The sequence below is a fragment of the Maylandia zebra genome, linkage group LG17, assembly GCF_041146795.1.
Source record: "Maylandia zebra isolate NMK-2024a linkage group LG17, Mzebra_GT3a, whole genome shotgun sequence".
NCBI classification, from domain to species: domain Eukaryota; kingdom Metazoa; phylum Chordata; class Actinopteri; order Cichliformes; family Cichlidae; genus Maylandia; species Maylandia zebra.
The window spans coordinates 12,855,693-12,879,401 of NC_135183.1; the positions used below are offsets into that span (position 1 = coordinate 12,855,693).

The window sequence follows — 23,709 nt, forward strand, 5'->3', positions numbered from 1 at the left end:
AGACTTTTCCATTTGATTACATTTTGTATGATGGATTATGCAGAAAAAGTAGAATTGGGCTGAAAGATCTATCGCTTTATCACCTCTTCAGGTTGTAAATGGTGTTTTTAAAAAGTAACTAAGTAACTAAGTAATTAATTACTTTTGAAAATAAGTAATCAGTAAAGTAACGGGATTACTCTTTTGGGAAGTAATCAGTAATTAGTTACTGATTACTTTTCAAGTAACTTGACCACTACTGGTTGTGACCGTAGTAGTCCATTTACCATATCTGTCGTCAGTGATGCCGTCTCACTGTACCATTAATTTTCTATATTACTAAAACTGAAATTGTAAAATATGTAAAACAATTTAATGGGAAACCTACAATTTCCTTATTAACTACGTCAGCTGTAACAAACTGAGGCCTCTCATATGAACAGTCCTTTTTTAGAATATTAATGCAGCATTACGTTTTACTTTGTCATAGAAAAACAGAAAATTCACTTCTTACAGCATGTGCAAAAGTTCATTCTGCAGAGGTGGATTTGTCTCTTTAAAAATCAATAAAATGAGGAATCTGCATACAAATGTTGTGTTTGTAAGTCTATGTGGTTTTAGTTGCAGTGAGGCAAGTATATGGGATGGTGAAACTTGCAAAACAAAGTAGCTTTAAAAAAAAGAAAGAAGTAATGTCACTGAGCCATCACACTCACAGCCTACAGTGAGGGAGGAAGGCTGGCTGCAGCGAGTCCAAACAGTTGGTGAGCTCCTTTTTTCAGCACGTTGTTCCGAAGAAGCCTCCAAGAAAACAAAATGTATTATTTAGTCCTGGAGCTCATTTATTATGCCAAGTCATGTATTGATCCAAAAAGTGAAAGTAAAGCTGGAGAGGTTAACTGACATGTAGGAGGAGGAGGAGGGAGTCAAGAAAGAGAAGGAATTGGGAGGCTGAGAGAGGAAGAGATGACAGTATCGATTTCTAGACAGAGGGGAGATGAGCAGGGCTGAGGAGGTGGAGTGTTAATGTGTGTGTGAGAAGAAGATTCCTTCCCAACAATGTGAGAAACTTATAAAGTCATGAAGTAAATGATTACTTCAAGTTACTGCCTCAAAACATGGTTCTACAAGCTACTCAATCAGAGGGTGTACTTAGCTTTTTCAGAGGACTGCACAGAATCCTGTAAGAACTTTCTTTGTCACATGATTGTATATAGTCATTATAAACATGCAGAGTTAACATTGTGAATGGATGTATTTGATCTATGATCTTTTCATTATACTAAACAAGGTGCTTTGGTCACTGCTCCTGTAACATTTGTTGCTAATATTCAGCACTTCTCTGGCCTCTGGTAGGTACAAAGAGGCTGTGGCCTTGAGAAAACAGACTGTACCATTAGAAGTCAGTCCTGTCCAAGATATTGCACTCACACTCAACTCTTTACCACATGCTTGACCTCTTCCATGAGGCCAAGAGACAGTTTACTCCTGCTTTCTACATGCAGACACGCACACAAGTCACATGATGGGCAGGATTATCCGTCATGAGCTCATTCTGTATCTCAGCAATCAGTCGTGGCTTAACATAGAGAGAGCGATAGACCGAGGGTGAAAAGAGCAAGATACGAGTTATGTGTCTTGCTAGTAGCGCTTTGAAACTCAGCAAGCCATTATATAGAAACCTTGTGATGAGGATATATTGGGTGCATGTGTGTGAGCATTTGTGGGTAGCTGCAGCTGCAACCTAATTGAGATTTATACCCCGTCGTGTTAGCCAGGGAGAAATTCTCTTTCAAACCAGCTCTGTCACAGCTGCTGAGCCTGTCTGGCTGCTGTATGCTACACAACACATTAGTTCCCTGCGGGCTCAACTTAAACTTAACCACAACAGACACATGCCTAACACTAACCTTCACCTAACCATAGCGAAGACAGCATCAAGCAAAACAGAGGCACAAAGTCTGCACTTGAATCAGGTAGCTTTATTCCTAAATGTGTCTCCCAAAGCAAACAGAGATACTTTTCTCTTGTGACATGGTTTGCTGTGAGCAGATTATTTCTGTTCACAGACATGGACGCACACACAGGCACATGCACACTTCTCTCTCTTCCGAGTGCCGGGATAATCATGCACGTTCTGAATTCTCATATCCTCCCACGCCAGAATCTTTCTGCTCCCGTGAGCAGAAAACCAGAGCACCCCATCTTCTCTCTTCTCATCTCTGCCTCTTACCCCGCAATTGTCATGAATCTTCTGTATATATGAATGTGTGTGTTTGTGTGTGTGCACATGTGTGCTTGTCAGTCAGAGGTTGCCTGCAGGCCAAGCTTTGTAGGGTCTTCCATTGCAATTTTCTGATGACTCTGTGTGATACAGTGCCAAAAGGAAACCCTGCGTGTGTCACTAAATCGTGTGCAGTACAGTATGTGTGCAAGTTACCATGCAGCTGTTTTTTTGCATTTTTTTTGCAGGTATGTGTCTGAGTGGGGATTTGTGTGTCTGTAAAGGTGTCTGTGTGCATTGGTGAGTGTGTGTGTGGCACCATTGCTGAGTTTGTGCACAATGTGCACTGTGACAAATAGCGGATCTGTCTGGAAATGTGGGGGCGGGATTCTACTTCAAGAGCATGTCGGAGCAATTAGAGTTGGCCTCAACTACAAATACACAAACAGTAGCACAAGCACACACATCTGATTAAAATGAATCGAAATGCAGCTGCAGCTTCCATACAGTTTCTGCAGAAGAAAGGGTTTAAAATAGCAATGGTTCCTGTCATAATTAGCTATTTATGGGGCGTTAAACTTTACAAAATCTGCGATCCAGATGGAAATAAAAGTTAGTCACACCAGCTCACGTCACAGAAAAATTTGACCATGCTATCTAAGAACAATTAGGAGTCATGCTCCGTGTAGAGTAATAATGATAGAGCCATCAAATAAGATGGCTACAGGTAAATGTATATCAGGGCAAGTACCAGTAGTTTACAAAATCAGGGACGTGCTAGGATTAAGCTGACCCCCCACAAGGGTTATCTACTGGTGGTTTTCAATTGAGTTAAATTAAGAATTTCATTAGCTTCTAGCTAATGTTAACTGCTTTGACATTTAAAAAGAGAAAAAATGAAAACACAAGTAAGTAAAACAGGATTAGAGAATAAGTTAAATAAAAGGAAAAGCTACTTTTAGCTACTCCTTTAGTAATCCCGGTATTATGAGTGAATAAAGGGATCACTCATTGTGGTGATCCCTTTATTCACAAGGGATCACCACAATGAGTAGCTCTGCATGTTTGATTGGGCAGCAGGATCTTTTGATAGTTAGGCAAATGTGTAAGCCACTACACTATGGAGGACCTGTTAGACAATAAGTTAAATATTTTGACTAACTAGTGCTTTACCAATTTAGACTACCTTGCTAACCTAGCAAGGTAGTCTAAACAGTTCAGTCCTATGTGTAAAACAATTGTTTTCTGTGCTCTTCTGCTGGTATTTTACTTTCTCCTCATGCTGGAAAAGGGTCAATAAACCCTCTGATACCTGTCTCTATCCCCCTCATATCTTTTCCAGTGTACAGAGCTGTAAAAACACAGCTACGTTAATCATTATGTGCCACCACACAATTAAAGATTCGTTTAATGACATTAAACCTGACAAAGATACATTTAAAGATATGTGTAGTATACACTCAAAATAACTAAATTTTTCTAATCTCACTGACATTGCTCATCTTTCTTTTTCTCTTTGTGTCTGTAGGAGAATCACTGCAGGCGCATAAAGATACTGGGGGACTGTTACTACTGCGTGTCAGGACTGACCCAACCCAAGGCGGACCATGCCCACTGCTGTGTAGAAATGGGCCTGGATATGATTGATACCATTGCGTATGTCACACACTGACATGCAGGCAAAAATGTCTTTGTTATGATTGTTTTGGGGAAGGACCAGAAGTCAACAGTTACTCTACAATGTGTGATCATCCGAATTGTTTCTTAAGAAGAAAACAATTTTATCCTTTTAAGTTGCTTTCGGTGCATTGCTTCTATGACAACAGTTTCTAGGAAATCCGAGAAAACTGAGGCACTTCTTACCTGCTTCAACAGTAATATACATCGATCAGGGATAACATTAGGACCACTTGTCTAGTATTGCGTCGGTCCCCCTTTTGCTGCCAAAACACCTGTCACAAAGGTAACCTAGAAAGCTGACCTTTGTAACATGTGATTGATATTGAGTGTGTATATATTCCAATCCAAACAATTTCTAACCACATAGATTTGGTTGACTTCCAAATCTATTCCCTTTACTTCTTTTTCGTTCATTTGGAACCTAAAAGACACTTGCTTGCACGTAGCCCTGGTTTCCGCCCCTCTCCCTAAAAGCATGTAGACACCACGTACACGGAGAACCTTTGCCTCACTTTCCTGTGTGAACCTGCGCCTGTCATGTTCTTTGCCCCACCGCTCTGTCTGGGAGGATGGATGCCGGAGTGGGAGCCCTTTATCTCAAAGGACAGGTGCTGCCATGCACACGCATTCCTCAGTATGCGTGTGAGTGTAAGATGTCCCTTCTTCAACCTTATGGGCAAACCACATTTTCTTTTCTGCCATCCTGTAAACAGACACACCCACCCCACACACACGCAAATACACACTTTGTGAACCCTTTGCCATTCTCAATTTCCTTCCTCATCTGTGACTGTCTCACATCTGAAGTGGGTGACCTCCCACAGGTTACTAGGTGATTTACCAGGGAGGAGAGGCTCTGGAAAAGTCCTGCTTTTTCGTCACTGCCCCACAGTACGACTCAGGGAAGGTGATCCACACATGCGCATTCATATTGTAAACACATACATGTGAACATAAACTTTTTTGAAGGCGCATTGAGTAGTTTGTGCTTTTTTTGGAACAAAGTTGAAATGTGTTGGAAGCGTATGATTACAGATGCGCCTCTCTACATCAAAGATTTTGTACTCGTGTAGCAACCCTGAATCAGTTTTGCTACACAATTCAGAACTTTAAGATTCAAGATTAATTCCATTATCATAATCTAACACGAGGCTGTAAAACAATATCCACAAAAATAGCAATTTTAAAAAAGGGCTCTTGTGCTCAAATGTGGTTGCGCTACAGCAGATGTTTCTGGTTGGCTTGCCACATGGCAGGAAGGTAAACAGGTTGTGGCAGGGGGTGGAATTGTCTTTTAATATATTTTGGGTTCTGCACCAACATTTAACCTCATTGTACAGCTATCACTGATGCTTGGTAGATGGTTGCCTGATTTCTTCCAACACATCCCATACCAGTTAGTGGTGTTTCCTGCTGGGAAACAGCTATACTTCTTTGCAGATGTTAATAAGACCTTGTTGTGAGAATTTATCCTCTTTAAGTTTGAGCTAAAGGTCACTGTAGTCTAACCTAGTGTTGTTAACACTCAGTAATCTGGAGAAATTTGCTGGGCATCTTTTACTACCCAGCATTATCATTGCTTCAGCCACACTGCTTCCTATATGGCAACAAAAAGAAAAGAAAACAACAACAATAAAAGAAAAATGCTTTAAATGTTAAATTGTCCTGGTTTTTGTTCAAGTAGTTCTAAATCATTCTTTCCCCCCCTGCAGGTCGGTGGTGGAGGCCACAGAGGTGGATCTGAACATGCGCGTAGGCCTGCACACAGGACGGGTGCTGTGTGGCGTGCTGGGCCTGAGGAAATGGCAGTATGATGTCTGGTCAAATGATGTCACACTGGCGAATGTGATGGAGGCTGGAGGGCTGCCAGGGTCAGTACTGACTGTTACACCCACTGAAAATCAGACGAACGCAGCACACACACTCATGCAAAGACACAGAATACAGTATGTCAGCTACAGTAATATGACACAGTGCTATGACAGACTTTTTGTATCTGTATGTACACTACTATGTTCATAGACTTCTCAAATGGTTATCATAATTCACAGGGTCATTTACATAGAAATGTAAAATTACCGTATTTTCGGACCATAAGGCGCACTGAATTATATGGCGCATTAAGTGAAACAAAACAGTCTGATAAGTCAGACTTAACTCATTCTTCTTGCTTCCTCCACTTCCGTACCATTAATTCATTAATGTTGAATTCTCTCACAGCTGCTCTATTCCCATGTTGTTTCAGTATATTAATGACTAAGCTGTTCTCCTGACTGAAGTTTGGTCCTTTTACCTGCCATGCAATTGCATTTGTCCATAACCATCAGGAACCCTCACGTTGCCATTTAGAGTGAAAAAAAGTTAGCGTTCATCTTCCAGTTTCACTGTGTTTATGTTATGCTAACATAGCTGTGTTGCTAGTGATCAGGTAGCACATCATTATATACCAGCTAGTCCAACTTCAGTAACCCTACAAATGTCACTGCTGTTTAGTTTTCTGTCTTCATTTATGTTGGAAGTGATAGCAGAGCTGTACATTTTAAGTTTTTCAGAAATCTCTCAGTCAGAATATGCTATATCATGTTTAGGTGGTAACTAGCAAGCTAACTTCCTGCTAACTTCTAACTCCGTTAAATTTAATAAATTCTGTTTTCATGGATGCCCGGATGTTAAACTTAATTGTTACACCTGGTAAAGCTGCAAAATGATCATTTTATTAAAGATGAAACAATTTGGACCATGTTTAACTCTCAGTAATGCCGCAGTGTTCGTTTGACTTTGGAACCTGAAGGGACAGAGTTTTGGACCCAGATTACTCCGTGAGGCTCCTGACTACGGTAGCCATAACGCTCCGACAATCCATCAAGCAGTGCGGTTTTGTAGCTTACGAAGTCGTACTAAAGCATTTTTTGACAGATTTCTGAGCCCGTGTACCACATAAAATCGGTTTGAGGTCAGTAAGCACAACCAGAATTCATACATAAGGCGCACCGAATTATAAGGCACACTGACGATTTTTGAGAAAATTTAAGGATTTTAAGTGCGCCTTATAGTGTGGAAAATATGGTACCTTTAAAAAAAACAAAAACAGACAAACAATGAATTTAGCAAGCTATTGCTTACCTAAGTATTTTTCAAAATGTATAAAAATTGTGAAAATGCACTTGATCAGTCACCCATTTTCCATCCATTAACTGAAGATCAGTGAAAAAGTGTATAAAATAGTGTTTGAGCATGAGCTGACATTGTTACCAGATATGAAAGAAAGCTTTCGCAAGACTCTAAGCAGTCCCATGGAAAACTGTATCATTAGCTTGTTGGACAAACTTTAAAAAGCTAGAAGCTGAAGTACTGATTTTCTGTAGGTCTCTATCAGTTTTTCACATTATTATGAAAGTTTGGCCCCTGTGTTTGAGGCAATTGTCCTGTTGCATGATTCAATTTTGGTCCAGCTTTACCATTTAGGCAGATGCCCTCACATTTGACTCTAGAAAATGTACAGGTCCTGTGCCTGAATCATCACCTCTCCAACACTGTGCTTGACAGCTGGTAGGATGTGTTTGTGCTGATATGCTGTCTTTGTTTTCTTCCAAACATGTTGCATCATGGCCAAACATCTTTACATTGATTTCACCTGTCCAAAGGACATCGGTCCATTCTCATGGATTCTTTAGCTACAGCTTTGCAAACCTAAGCCATGCTACCATGTTCATTTTAGAGAGAAGAGGCTTTCTCCTAGCAACCCTTCCAATCAAGCCATAGTTCTTCAGTCTTTTTCTAATAGTACTGTTCTGAGCTTACCATTTTACTTGCTAACTGAGGCCTGTAGAGTGCATGGTTTGCATGGTTTGACTTGGTGGGATGTCCACCCCTGAGAAGACTGTTGTGGTGTGTTAACACATACCTGGATTCTCCAGACTAGCAAACTGCAGTATTATAAAATATAAACAAGATATAAATTCACTAGCTGTGTCCATGTCCTCATTTTAGGCTTGACAGCGTTTTAGTAGATAATGCGCCCTGCCACAAAGCAAAAATGGTACAAGAATGGTTTGAGGAGCACAACACAGAGTTTGAGGTGTTGACTTTGCCTCTAAATTTGCCAGATCTCAATCCAGTCGAGCATCTTCGATCCATGGAGGCCCCACTTTGCAACTGGCAGGACTTAAAAGATCTGTTGCTAAAAGCTTGGTGCCAAATACCGCAGCACATGTTCATATTAAGCAGCGGGTCATAATGTTATACCTGATTGGTGTATACGTATATGCAGCCATCAGATTATGTTTTGGACAGCACCACATTTTTTGACATCAGAAGAGATCATATTGGAAAAGAAATACTAGAATTTCACTCACCGCACTCAAGCACAAATTTATTGGACTTTACTACATATAATTAGTGTAATAATCTCATACTATAACTTATACTAAGCTATGGTTTACAGTTTTTGTACTTTTTCCAATAAACAGAAAAGATATTACAGGTCCGATTGAATAAGCTGCTGCTTACAACTGTTGTAAGATACATCCTTAAACTTGTCATGTCGATCTGACCTAGAAAAAGCAAAACAAAATATCAAAGCAATGTAAACATAAAACAGCATCCCTGAGTAGGCACACCAACATCTGCTCAACAAGTAACTGAGAGATCACAACCTGTGTTAGTTTACAGAGTTGTACCAAAATAAACCACACGGTTCATCCTGATATTTTAAGTGTTTTTAACTGTTTCCATACAACATCTGGATTGACTTGGCTTACTGTAATCATTTGTGGAATCATTTCGTTGGTGTTCATGCTAATTGTTGATGAAATAGTAAATAAAATGATCTTTTAAGAGGTCAACTTTTCCCACATTCTGCCCTGAAAAACCATTGCAAGAAAATAATTCAGATTTAATGTAGTTGCACAAATGTGCTAACTAGGACATAAACAGCAGCTAAAAATAAAACTGACCACCATGATTAAATTAATGTCACTTCATTAAACTGGCTGCAGAAATGATCAGACCTACACAGTGTATACGGACGTGGCTGGGTTTCTTTATTTTGTTTACTAGTTCTTTTCAGGTTACGGCACAACTCGAGCCAGGAGTCAGCTCTTCTCGAGGCTTCCTCCACTGCACACTCTCCCCGTCAGTCTCCTCCGTTACTATATACAAGGAGAGAGTGATTAGTCTCTGCACAAACACCTGTCCCCTCTGCCACCCCGACGCCGCCCCAAGAGCTAGCTGCGCCACCCGTCCCACGGCAGCAGGCCAGAGACCACACCCCTGCCACATTGGCATACAGTAACAAGCAGATTTGCATTTTAAACAGCACTGAAATGAGATCGCCTGTTTGGCTAAATTTGGTTCTGTTTCAAGTGAGGTAATAAGATTTTAGGACTCGTTACCAGATTAGATGATTTACCAGGATGAAAATTTCTATGAAGTGACGAGTTTTGAGCAAGCCGAGGGGCTATTAAGCTGATAAAAATAATGAGGGGATAATGATTTGAGACCTTAGTGTTGGACTTTTTATCACCAACTGCTTTTTGTCCTCTGCTTTGCTTGTGCTCCCAGCAAGGTGCACATCACAAGGACCACCCTGGAGTGTTTGAACGGAGACTACGAGGTGGAACCGGGCTTTGGCCACGAGAGACATGCCTTCCTACAGAAGCATCACATAGAAACGTTTTTCATCGTGCCGTCACACAGACGGAAAGTACGACAGAATGATTTCTTTTCTGCAGATTCTCTTACAACCGTATAACTTGAGAGGTGACACAGCTGTCAGTGTTGTAACAGTTAATCCTCTGATGGAGGGAGAGGGAGGCAAGCCATGTGCTAAGCTGGCATACACATGACTAGTATCAATATCTCACACCAACTGCACATGTGCATCGGAGCTGGCTGTTCGTGTCAGAAAAAATGTTTTAAATCCCTCGTAAAGTGCACATGCACAACGCTGGCACCGGCATGCACACGCAGATAAACACTTGATCCAGGTTTTGTAATATCCCACATTCACAGTTTACTGTAAAAATCCCACTCAAGCCTACTTGATTTCCATGAATGAGACAATTCTCCACATTTAATTTCATGCCATGTCCTTTTAACCGCTTCATTAATGGAGAATATAAATTTTGAATTTGAACATTTTTGAATTAAAAGATTTTTATGGATAATTAAATGGAGGGAAGATGCAATCAGAAACACTGATGTTAAATTGTTTAAGTTGTGGAGGGTTCCAAAATAATAATAATAATTATGATGAATTGGCAAGAAATAATATTACTTGGTTGTACAAGTAATCAATGGTGCATTCGTCCCTAAAACAGAATATATGTTGCTTTTATTTCCACACATGACACTGAAGTAAATCTCTTTCGATTTTTAAATCAAATGAAATCAAGACCTGATGTCTTCTCTGTCCCATCTAGCCTAAAATGAAGCATAACAATAGTGAATTTAGGATTTTTACATTTGTTTGCTTTTTTAAATTTAGATGCATTTTACTACTTATTATGAGAGCTGTGCTATTTTTGGAGCTACATATTTGTTATTGTCATTTTACATTTACTCATATTTAGTCATATGACTAAATGTAAAAAGAGCGTGCCTGCTTGTATTGTGCTTGTTCAGATCTACTGCGCATTATCATAATACATTTTCTTTATTTGTAATATATGTAGAGTGATACGTCTGTCCTAAGGGCCAATGGCAATACATAGCTCTGATTAATGAGGACTTAAAGGCAGCCACTGGCGCAGTGTGGCATGACACACATTTTGTGTTGCTACTGTGTTGTTGATAACAGCTGGCTAGTGGCGACTTTTTATTGACCCTGTAGAATACAAAGAAATGAGCAGCACATTATTTTTGGTAATATATGAAACTGATTTAAAAAAACAAAACAAAACAAAAACATTTATTGTTTTTTCAGCCCGTATAAAAAAACCCTTAAAACCATAATAGCTTTAACAAATTTACAAACATAAGAAATTTAATAAGACTTACAATTTCCTTGATCTTAATGAAAGCTTTATAATGACCCACAACGGTCAGGGTGACTTGAACTAACTAGTCTTTAAGCACCCTTAAAACAATGAGAACAAAATAATCACATTCACATGTCCAACTATTTAGTTAAAAGATTAAGTACCTTTAAAATACATGGCCCAAATCAATAATTGTATTAATTATAAAAGCAATAGTAATGTAAATGTTCCAGCCTATTTAACCTTTTCTATCTCAACCATATTTAACGTAGTACAACAGCAACAGTAATACAAAAATCCTAACAATGTATGCCACAAAGCTAAATTTATAAGTCTGATACAGCACATGATAAATGGTAAAATTCTAATGTTATGGCAAATATCCATATTCAAATACGAGACTGCGTAATGCTAATGATAATTACTTTGACTTTGGCATGTTTCAGTTTCATATATTTCACATTTTCACTTCGCAAGCAAGAAAAAATAACATAAAAAATGAAAGACGGATTGAATTTATAGATGTATTAGTTGCGAGTTTTTGTGTTTACTGTTTGTACTGTCAATTATTCTATCAAAGCTGTGCTTAATTGTGCTATATACACTAGGCTAAATGTTAGCTTTTTCATCCTGAAAAATATTAACAAGATAAGAGACTTAATGCTTCACTTGATTTATGTGATGTTTTCTTTTTCTTCTTTTTTTTTTTTCAAAAAAGCCTATTATAGTATATCATATCAAGCCTTAAATGTGTTTAGTATGTTGAGTTCTTTATCAAATGTTCTATTTATTGTTTTATTTTTATCTTTATTTCCAGATCTTTCCTGGTATTATCCTATCAGACATCAAACCAGCCAAGAGGATGAAGTTCAAGACAGTGTGCTACTTGCTTGTGCAGCTCATGCACTGTAGGAAGATGTTCAAGGCCGAGATCCCCTTCTCCAATGTCATGACCTGTGAGGATGATGACAAGGTATGTGTAAAAAGCACTAATGAAAGCATCTCTTTGGTTTCAAATTACAAAAGTAATTTGCTATGCTTGCATATGAGTGCACAGAATATGAATTACTAGTTCACATAGTCAAATGAAAATCATTTTATTAGACTTGCCTATAGGTGTTTTTTGGGTGGATTGAAATCCTGCTTGGATCCATAATCTGCATGTCAAACAATCACACAAGAAAACATTAATATGTATTTAATGTTTGCTTGTATTGTATTAATGAATTAATATGTACATTTCACATCTTCAGAAGTACCACAGTACTCCTGCTTTATGACAGTCTCTTAAAAAGTAAGCCACTGGGACTGATACAACCACTGACATTGACTTTATATATGCCAGATTGCAATTTCATGTCCATATGAGCATCACCTTGTTCTTGTTGATGTGTTTCTTAGCTCTGTGTGTGACGAGGCAGTGAGTCAGTCATGGAGTCGTCGAGTGTTTGGGCGATTGGTGTTGTGTCACAGTGTCTGGCTGTCAGAAATAGCCTGCTAGCTCTAATCCGCCCAACTCTGTGAGCCGGTCCAGGCATTAGCACTTCATGATTTTGATGAGGTTGCATTACAACTGCTGGTAATCACCCACTGCCTGGTATCATCTCTCATAATAGCATTAGACACATTGTTATATGATTATCCAAGTAGCTAAAATCCTTCCTTTGTGACACATAGCAAATCTATAATAGAATTATGACTGGGAATTGTTTGGTGCTATTTACAAGATCTAATCTTGCTATACATGACAAATTAAAAATGGTGACTCTTGCTTCACTGTCACCTGTCAAGGGGCGGAATACATTAGGCAGCAAGTGAATATTCAGTTCTTGATACAGATGTGTTGGAAGTAGGAAAAATGGCCGAGCATCAGAATCAGAGAGACTTTGCTAAGCCAAACTTTGATGGCTAGGACACTGACTGTTCCAGGAGGAGTTTTCTAGTTAGTACATACTAAAAGTGGTCCAAAGAACCGTTTTGAATGACAACAAAGTTATCACCATGTTCATCTGGGAAAGTTTGTGTTTTGAAGCGTTACTTTGATGGGTTCGCAAACATAAAAATGTTCAAGCTTTAGACGTGATTTCAAATATCTCAGTGTGACTGAGCATCTGTGGAATATTCTAAAAAAACAAGTCAAACTGAGGGAGCCTTCACCTGGCAACTTTGCTGCTTACATCTTTTTGCTACAGGACATCGTCAGAAATCTTGTGGAGTCTCGATTCCCCAACAAGCAAAAGCTGATTTTATGACTAAAGGGGGTCTTTAAAGCATGTATGCAGGATGTGGCATGTACTGTGCTTTGAAACACATTATCTTGATTAGCTTGCACCCACTTTGGGGGCACTGTGGTCAACATTAGGAATAACTTTGATTGCTGCATGCTGTGAAAGGAGAAGGGGGGTATCCAGCTGGCAGCACAGAAAGCTGTGTGTGTCAACAGTTGTGGAGCTCGGTTTTGGTCAGTAACACATGTAAAGAGCTTGGATTTGTTATTCGTTCTTCCAAATAGGTCCATAAATCTGTTATACCTTCAGACATAATAAGGAACAGGAGTTGAAAAAGCAGATCTTAAAGAAAAATGTCTTCATCTAATATTATACTGTAGCCAATGAGCAGTAACTTCTGCAGTTAACATACCATTCTATAGTTTGTTATCATAATTTTCAAATTGGGCATTATTTTATTCATTATCGTATTTGACAACTGAGTTCCATCTCCCTGGATAATTCCACCCACAGGACCAATAAAAAACCGCCACACAGAAAAAGCAATTAAAACACACCAATGTGTACTTTGTCTACCTACTTATTTTCTGATTAACTGCTACCTGAAACTTCAGTGTGATGTGACATTAGTGCCTCGGTTGTATTACCAGCAGCAAATAAGTATTTATAACCTTATCATCAGATTGTATATTAGACCTTTTCCCTTTGCCACCATCAGATCAAAAGCACAATGTCAGTACAATGCCCATTTTAATGAGCTATACTTCATATCTATATATACTTTAATTTACATTATAAAATGTTATCACATCTTAATCTGCTACATGGAACTTGTAGTAAGTTGACATGTGAACAAGAAACAAAAGAACCCCCCCCCCCCCAAAAGGCTATTAATGGGTGGTGGAGCAAAGAAAAACTGCTTCTTGTCTTTTTTTTTTTACCAAGGTCTTTTAATGATAAGAGCCTTGTGCCGAAATTTGTGCCTGAGCTCTAACTTCACAGTGGTTAAACAATATTCAAGGCCCTGTGGTTTTGATCGATTAGATTTAAAGCCTTTTGCATGTTAATTTCTTAATCTGTTTAAAAAAAAAATTCAGTCACCTAACTTCTAATTTCAGCCTTCTCTGCATTTATGAATTTGTGCACGCATAACATGCGTGTGTGCATCTCTGTGAGCTGCTATTGGTAGTTTGATGGTAAGTAATGAGTATTATATCCTCAGATATTCAGACAAGCATGTCTGCAAACTTTTTTATCGTCTTTATAGAGTTATATCAAATTCTCCTGTGCTCAGGAGCTGTGTAAGTGCTGAGCTCACAAAACTCTTCATTTGTATGCCTCACCGCATCAGCTGACAAGCAGTCAGCCTTAACGCACGAGGCAGGTCTCTGCAGAGACTGATTGTGTTGTCTTTTTCGCTGTATGACAGCGGCGAGCTTTGCGGACTGCATCGGAGAAGCTGAGGAATCGGACGTCTTTCTCAGCCACTGCCGTGCAGCACTTGCCAGGAACGCGAGTCAACCGCTACATTGGGCGGCTCATCGAAGCGCGTCAGACCGAGTCTGAGACATCAGACCTCAACTACATCACCCTGTTCTACAGGAGCAGAGACAGGGAGCGCAGGGTGAGGACACACGAGACCTGAACATCTGATCGAGAAACACGTAACTTTTCAACAGATATACAAATGTATTGATATATACTTTGCTCAAGATACAACATGCTTCGTGACTGCCCCCCCTTCTGTCTTACACTCGCACATACACACCCTACACGAGCTCTAATTCTCTTTCTCCCTCTCTCCCACGCCTGTTGTCTATGTGTGTGTGCGTGCAAGAGGAATCCACCCACCCTCTCAAGAGGGGGTGCAGATAATGATTTGGGAACGTCTGAGCAGCACACGTGATATCTTTCTGCAATGTGTGCGTGGGTAGCCATAAAGAAGAAGCAGAACAGAGATGGGTTCATGCGTCGACGTGTGCGCGCGTGTCAGCGTCTGCATTTAAAGTTGTTTCAGAAGAAATAAAACCTGTGCAAAGTAAAAACATAATTAATTGCCTCTCATGTTTAACTTGTTTTAGCCTTGCTATCTTTTAGGAGAAGCGCAATAAATAAAGAAGACACAAATGAGCATAATGGGTTTTTAAAAATATATTCCTGCACTACACGATTTATTTCAAAACAAATTTACAAATTTAGACATCCCCTTTCCTTTCTTTTGCAAGAGATAAGTGAAGTTTTTTATTAGTACAAACATGAGCCAAAAAGCCTCTTTTCCAGTTAAATAAAAACAATTGTGGTATTCTGTATTCTGGGTAAAAACTATTTTTCTTGTTCGAGTAAAAACAGCTGTGATAAGTAAATGGCTTATGGCTGTCACTTTTTGTGGTCATAAACAAGTGAGGATCCAATTGGAAACACCGTAGGAGACGGAAAAATCAAATCCTGTATTTTCAAAGGGTAAACAGAAGGCTCTGCAGATATGAGGCAGGAAGTCTAAAATGTGTCCTAAAAGTCTAGGTAGGGTAGAAGGAAAACAAACTAGATTCAGGATCGGATTCAGGAATAACAGAGAGTTGTGATAATGACAAATACTGAGGTAGGACATGGAGAATAAATGAGCACAACAGGGAAAGGGATAATAAACCACATGTGAACTAAATCAGGACAGCAACCAGGGCAGACAAATGAACGAAAGGTGGACAGGAACTATTCTTCGAAATAAAGCAGAGAATATTAAAAGAAGTAAAAAGAATGAACTGTAAGATAAAGACAGGTGGAACAATGTAAAAAAGATGGGTGTACCTTCCAGGTCTGTGGCAGTGTCTTAAACCTGCATTCTTTCTAATGACCAGCAGGGAGAGAATCTGCTGGTTTCAAAAACACAGTCTGAATGTATAGAAGTCAGCCCTCTGCCTCTCTGATCCATTACCTCAGTAAAGACTTTTCTAGTGAAATTAAGTGCTCACTCACTAGTTTCAAGTCACACTGAAACTATCGAGATGTAAAAACCAACAATAGCACCTTTAAACTTCATTAGTATCATACCATGTTAACATTTGTAGCTGGTCAGTTTCTAATAAAACTGAAATGACCATGTAGTTGTCTTCAAACAATCTTATGTACTTATCTCTAGGATGATGTAAAAGCAATGCCAGGATTCCCCATGATAAAGGATTTCCAACACAGTGCTCTGAATCGACCTACACTGTTTTTGCAATGGATGGATGGATTCTTTGTGTTTCCTCTTCTATTTACATTTTAACTCTTGTTTCCTCTTTTCTTAGTATCATCAGGTATATGATGACCAGTTCATCAGTGCTGTGGTTCTTTCTCTGATCCTTGCTGCCCTGTTCGGCCTTATCTACCTACTAATGATCCCACAGTATGTAGACACACACATTCACGCACAAAATGTCCAATCATATTACGCAAAAAAGTTTGTGGGCCAGTTAGAAAAGGAGCTGTTTTTCACGGCATTTAGTGAAAACTGGGAAAGCCCTGCTCACGCTCTTGTCTCTTTGTCTCTCAGAGGGATGCTGGTGCTGCTGCTGTTGGTGCTGTGTGTGTGTTTCCACGTGGCCTGTGTCATGTACCTTCATCTCACCAGTGTTCAGGTAAGACTTCCAGACCTCTTCCAGCAGCCTCACACGTGTAAAGATCACACTCTTAATACACTCTTTGTCAGTGGTTTTAGTCACTTTGTTGTTGCTTTGGGCCTCTTAATGACTATTTTGTGTCTTTTTGTTGTCTAATTCTTTAGGAAGTTACTTCATATGGCTTTAAAATAATTTTGAGTCTCTGTAATTGCTTTGCTTATGTTGGGGGGTATTTTGTATTTCTTTAAGGTAATTTTATATATATGTTCATTGTGGGTTTTTTTTTATTTTAGAGTTGTTTTTTCATAATCTGACATTTCTTAGATAAATCAGTGTTTCACTATCACTACTATAACTTCATAGTTTTATTTATTTATTTTTATTTAGCCTCCTTTAGCATACACTTAGTGATCTCACAAACCTTTTAGCATTTTAGCAGTCTTTGATTAATTATATTTTTGTGTGTGAAAAAAAAGCCTTCATATCGGAGCACCATAATTATTTTTGCATAGTGAGCGCATAATCTCCATATGACACTGTGGCATCATGCTACATTGAACTATCATCATACCCTTTAAGTGTCTCCTCTAATAGACCTGAACATAATGAGCCACACCACAAAATGCACTCATTTTATTTCCAGTCCTGGTTAATGATTTGTCCAAAATGCATTTAAAGTAGATAAACTGGTGCTTCATTTACTCCTTCTATTTTCCGCCTCCCTGCCAACCTCCCTTTCCTCTGGCTTTAGTGCCAACCGGGCTGCCTCACCATCCAGATCCGAACAGTGCTGTGTGTCTTCCTCGTTTTGCTCACCTACTCTGTTACCCAGGCCTGTGTGGTAAGTGTATATGATTTATATAAATGATATCATGGTCTGTGTTCAAAATCAGTTACTATTCACTATATGTAGTTTGGCATATTACCTATTCATGGTTGATATACCACAGTTATGTTGAGTGAAAGGAGTTGTCAGAGTTTCATCATTTCAGTTCTGGTCTAAGGAGCTCGGAAAGAATGCGATTGGACTTCTTTAAATTTTGTCACCTCTCATTCGAGAAGCGTCTTCAGTTCAAGTAGGGATTGTCCCTTAATAGGGTCGTTGGTTACGGGTCAAACCACTGTGAGATCTTGCCTCACTCTACCTTGTGACCTCTATAGGTCACCTGACACAAGATGTGAGTAGGGGTTGAGGCCCCTGGGAGGGATATCAAAACTGCACTGGAGGTGGCCTCTTTCACTCCTCTTTCAAACCATCTGTCTTCTCTGTCCTAAATGTGAACATTGGCATCCTCGAAAGAGTGTCCTTTATCCTTAAGATGCAGATGTACAGCTCAGTCTTGTCCTGTCAAGGTGGCTCTTCTATGTTGTGCCATGCGTTTATGGAGTGGCTGTTTGGTTTATTCAATGAAGAAGTCAGAGCACTCCGTGCTGCGCTGCACAGCATATACTGTGCTGTTCTTCTTGTATTTGGGAGTTTTTTGTCTGAGGGTGTGGCTGGGTATGAGGTGCACTGGGGTGTCATGATTAGAGATAATTCTCCTGATTTTCTCTGACAAAACTTCATTGTTGGTCACGATTACAAATACCAAATCTGATTTGACTGCAACTTTATCAGAGAAGCGCTTGTGTCAGCACACCACTATTTTATTTGGATATTTTTTTCTTCTTTTGTTATTTTTCAAGGGAAATGCCCATATGATTTTTGTTTTAATAGTTAAAAAGTTGGCACCACTATAATCAGGATATAGGTAGCTTAGGATAGCAGAAGAAGAAAAAGTTACTTTAAGCTGATGTCACCCCAAAGGAATTTGCACCTTCTCCTGGGGATCTTTTTCCTGATAGTCAAATATATGAACTACTACATTATGAATGTACTAGTTTAGCAACGCAAAGAAACACAAATACTGGTAAAAACGGGCAGAACCCCTTTAACAACCTAATATGCAGACCAGTGTCTTAAGAAGACGGACGTCACATAGCCAGGCTTGCATTATTTCAGCTTGTCGTAGACCATTGAATTTGAACATTCAGCTTGATCAGTAAACAGTTTATGGCCTCTCCAGTCATCAAATTGCACATGGGTGTACTCTAAAGATAAATGCGTGCATGCAGAATCTGTCTGTCTCCTTCTGCAAGGCAAATACGACCTGAGTGCACCAGCAGGTTGGTCTTACTGTTTATATTACACGGGAAGATAAGGTTCGGAAACAGAATCCAAAGGCATGGATTATCACACTGTACTTACGCTTTATTCAAATGTTCGTGGTGCTCTGTACCCAGACGTGATGTAGCAAAATAATTAGTCGAGGATCTCTTGGAAAGGAACAAATCAGGCACATAGATTGTTAAATTGTCTATTCAGGTTTCTAACCTTAATGCCATTAGATCAATGAGAAATTTATTATTTGATATTAAATGTTTTAGGATTTTTTTAAGATAAATTATCAAAGTAATTGTCTTTCAGGTGGGTTGTGTTCCCTGGGGTAAAGTTGGGACAAACTCCAACCGCTCTGTGGAGAACATCCCCGCAGACACTCTCATGGTTAGATCTGCTAACACCACAGCAACGGACCGGGCTTGTCCCAACATGGCCTATGCCTTACTCTCCTGTGTGGCGGGGACCCTCACCGTGATCCCTTACATTCGTGTCTCCTCGCTCCCCAAGATCCTCCTCCTCTTTCTACTCTCCATCACATATGCAGTTGTCATGGAGACCAGTGGTTACCGTCAAGCTGTGGGGTAAGCTGTGCTGTTAAGATTTGTATATGTAATATATGTAAGGTTTATGGTTATAGTCAGGTTTGGCTAAGTGTGCTAAGTACAAAAAAGTTGCTGTTATCCACAAGAACACAAGAAAGTACAAGACAAAAGTTCAAAATCCTATCAAATTATTATCAAAATATTAAAACAGTAGGAGAGGAATTGCAGCAAAATCTGACATATTTCCCTCATCAAAATACTCAGTGTAAAGTTCTGCTTTACATTGTATTTGCATTTGAAGCATGTATTTCTATGCATATTTTCCCACTTTATTCTTCCACTCCAACACATTTCAGGGCATTGTTTTGTATTGTCATGAGTTCTTCCCTACATAACAAAAATAATAAACATTATAAAAATGTTTTTATGTCTCCATCTTCCAGTGGTGGCTTTCTGCACACACGGGGCTATGACCCTGTTTTGGCAGTGTTGCTTTTTTCTGGAGCCCTGGCTCTGCATTCAAGACAACTGGACCTTAAATTGCGACTTGACTATCTCTGGGCAACTCAGGTGTGTGGCTGCTGGTACATTCAACATCCTGTTCTTGCTTCTAGGGTTCAGTTTTAGTAAGGATTTGATCATTGTAATACAGATTTGTGTTTTCTTTAGTGCCTATGCTCAGTCTTGGGTTGTCTCAGTGGATCATCAAAGCCTGGATGTTTCTATTTTGGGAAGATGCTGCATGTTTGTCTTGTCTGCAAATCATTATCTCCCTCTAGTGATAAGGACGGGCAATTACATCTCCTCTTTGCTGTAAGCTAGAGTACGCCATCATAGTGCTTAAAACTTAAAATGTCAAGATCAGTGCCACTTTTTAAAGGATCTGCTATGTGTGTGTGTGTGTCGCGTGATTGCTGATGTCATGCAGGCGGAGGAGGAGAGAGACGACATGGAAAAAGTGAAGCTGGACAACAAGAGGATCCTGTTCAACCTGCTGCCAGCTCATGTGGCTCAACACTTCCTGATGTCAAATCCCAGGAACATGGTGAGCATCTGCGGGCATGTCCAGGCTCATCCAACAGGGATCGTCAGTCTAAAGTGCGTAAGCACCTTTGAAATCAGAAAGCACACCCTGACACAGTAGGTGCTTTAGGAAGCTCTGAGGTTTAGGTTTGCTGACTTACAGGTCAGAAGGTGTCTAGATTTTTAGGTGACAAGTCAAGATTCACACCTGTTTGGTTTTTTTTTCAACTATTTTGCCTTTTAATGTAAATGTCTCAGTACAGTGCATGTATGTGGGTTTTGAGAAGTTTAGTTTCTGGTTTTGCATTTTCAGGAGCTTATATCTGAGGAATTTGAAGGTCGAAGGTGGAGGGAAAAATCTAAAAAGCATACATTTCTAAATTTTGTTATATCTTATCAATAGTTTTGTTCTGTTACAGTAATTCCAGAATTGCTGTTACTCAATCTGTTCTTTGAATTAGGAAGTAATTTCAAATTCAGTTTTTCACATTTTGGTTATCATCTTATGTCTTAAGTATTATGTCTACAAGAGATATGGTTAAATAATAATCTTGTTAGATTAATGAATAATAAAAAGACATACCAGTAAATCATATCATCTGTATGGCCCTTACAGGTCATACAGATTTGTAGACCCTTTGCAGGGACCATAGACTCCCATTGTTGGGAAATTATCTCAGCTGTTTAGGACAATGACACTGCTATCCTAACCATTTGTTTTGAAGCACTTAATTTTAGCATTTCAGTGACAACATGATGTCGTGCTAAAATAATTTTCTGATCATTATATAAGAGATAAGATAAGATAAGATAAGACTTTATTGATCCCACAACGGGGAAATTTTTGCGTCACCTCAGCTCAGGTACAGATACCAGAAGGAAATACAAAAATACAATTAAGTACAATCAATGAAAAAAGTAAGATAATACACTATATACAGTGGGGCAAAAAAGTATTTAGTCAGCCACCGATTGTGCAAGTTCCCCCACCTAAAATGATGACAGAGGTCAGTAATTTGCACCAGAGGTACACTTCAACTGTGAGAGACAGAATGTGAAAAAAAAATCCATGAATCCACATGGTAGGATTTGTAAAGAATTTATTCGTAAATCAGGGTGGAAAATAAGTATTTGGTCAATAACAAAAATACAACTCAATACTTTGTAACATAACCTTTGTTGGCAATAACAGAGGTCAAACGTTTACTATAGGTCTTTACCAGGTTTGCACACACAGTAGCTGGTATTTTGGCCCATTCCTCCATGCAGATCTTCTCGAGAGCAGTGATGTTTTGGGGCTGTCGCCGAGCAACACGGACTTTCAACTCCCGCCACAGATTTTCTATGGGGTTGAGGTCTGGAGACTGGCTAGGCCACTCCAGGACTTTCAAATGCTTCTTACGGAGCCACTCCTTTGTTGCCCGGGCGGTGTGTTTTGGATCATTGTCATGTTGGAAGACCCAGCCTCGTTTCATCTTCAAAGTTCTCACTGATGGAAGGAGGTTTCGGCTCAAAATCTCACGATACATGGCCCCATTCATTCTGTCCTTAACACGGATCAGTCGTCCTGTCCCCTTGGCAGAAAAACAGCCCCATAGCATGATGTTTCCACCCCCATGCTTCACAGTAGGTATGGTGTTCTTGGGATGCAACTCAGTATTCGTCTTCCTCCAAACATGACGAGTTGAGTTTATACCAAAAAGTTCTACTTTGGTTTCATCTGACCACATGACATTCTCCCAATCCTCTGCTGTATCATCCATGTGCTCTCTGGCAAACTTCAGACGGACCTGGACATGCACTGGCTTCAGCAGCGGAACACGTCTGGCACTGCGGGATTTGATTCCCTGCCGTTGTAGTGTGTTACTGATGGTGACCTTTGTTACTTTGGTCCCAGCTCTCTGCAGGTCATTCACCAGGTCCCCCCGTGTGGTTCTGGGATCTTTGCTCACCGTTCTCATGATCATTTTGACCCCACGGGATGAGATCTTGCGTGGAGCCCCAGATCGAGAGAGATTATCAGTGGTCTTGTATGTCTTCCATTTTCTGATGATTGCTCCCACAGTTGATTTTTTCACACCAAGCTGCTTGCCTATTGTAGATTCACTCTTCCCAGTCTGGTGCAGGTCTACAATACTTTTCCTGGTGTCCTTCGAAAGCTCTTTGGTCTTGGCCATGGCGGAGTTTGGAGTCTGACTGTTTGAGGCTGTGGACAGGTGTCTTTTATACAGATGATGAGTTCAAACAGGTGCCATTCATACAGGTAACGAGTGGGGGACAGAAAAGCTTCTTACAGAAGACGTTACAGGTCTGTGAGAGCCAGAGATTTTCCTTGTTTGAGGTGACCAAATACTTATTTTCCACCCTAATTTACGAATAAATTCTTTACAAATCCTACCATGTGGATTCATGGATTTTTTTTTTCACATTCTGTCTCTCACAGTTGAAGTGTACCTCTGGTGCAAATTACTGACCTCTGTCATCATTTTAGGTGGGGGAACTTGCACAATCGGTGGCTGACTAAATACTTTTTTGCCCCACTGTACAATGGTAGCATACACAGTATGTGATTATGGATATAGTTGGAAATATGGAAGACATAAACTATATAGCTTGGAAGGTCATGGAAGGTCCATTATGCATGAAGTGGTGACCGTGGATGTTCACAGTGTCCAGTGACTTATGACATCGTGATTGAGGAGTTATAGAGTCTAACTGCTGTTGGGATGAATGATCTGCGAAAGCGCTCCTTCCTGCAGCGAGGGAAGGAGTATAATCCAGTAACTCAGAATAAGAAGGAGAAATGAATTTAAACTGCAACTTGACGTGTTTGCAGAGACACACAACTGTGGGGATATGTGTTATGCTCGTTCCCACTGTAATAAAGTAGCGTTGCTAGATTAAAATGTCCTCATTTATTTCATACTGGGCCTTGGTGCAACCCCTTAGTTCTCTCTCAATCCCAAACCTTGCTCTTTAGCCTCATTCCCCTCAAGCCAGCTTAATATCATTGGCTGTGTACCTCAGATGACTAAAATAAAGGTACCTGTTCTCGGTGACATCATGCAGAACCAAGTGCAGATAAATATGCATGAAAGTGCAAGCAGAGAAGCCTGAGCTTTAGGCTTTTACATATGGCTTCATCATTTCAAACTTTATGCATATGACGGTAAATGTGAAAGCATGTGATAGGTTCCCTTTCATCTTCAATACCATTTTGAACAATAGAGGAGTTTTATGGCTACTGTGAGAGTACTGGAGGCTGGAATTTGTTAATAATAATAAAAAGATAA

General features: G+C 39.7%; 1 protein-coding gene across 3 annotated transcripts in view; it reads left to right on the forward strand.

The window, feature by feature from the left end:
• Positions 1–23,709, forward strand: part of adcy1a (adenylate cyclase 1a) — a 78,024-nt gene that overhangs the window by 20,170 nt on the left and 34,145 nt on the right. The window contains exons 5-16 of one of the 3 annotated variants that reach the window (XM_076875863.1): positions 3,732–3,859; positions 5,596–5,754; positions 9,446–9,587; positions 11,681–11,836; positions 14,521–14,715; positions 16,379–16,476; positions 16,624–16,708; positions 17,442–17,531; positions 19,158–19,432; positions 19,837–19,963; positions 20,063–20,206; positions 20,322–20,438. In XM_076875863.1, coding sequence (XP_076731978.1) covers positions 3,732–3,859; positions 5,596–5,754; positions 9,446–9,587; positions 11,681–11,836; positions 14,521–14,715; positions 16,379–16,476; positions 16,624–16,708; positions 17,442–17,531; positions 19,158–19,432; positions 19,837–19,963; positions 20,063–20,206; positions 20,322–20,438 — 1,716 coding nt within the window. Of the gene's footprint in view, positions 1–3,731; positions 3,860–5,595; positions 5,755–9,445; positions 9,588–11,680; positions 11,837–14,520; positions 14,716–16,378; positions 16,477–16,623; positions 16,709–17,441; positions 17,532–19,157; positions 19,433–19,836; positions 19,964–20,062; positions 20,207–20,321; positions 20,492–23,709 lie in introns of all 3 variants that reach the window. The other 2 variants (XM_076875864.1, XM_004571744.3) reach the window with 2 other exon arrangements.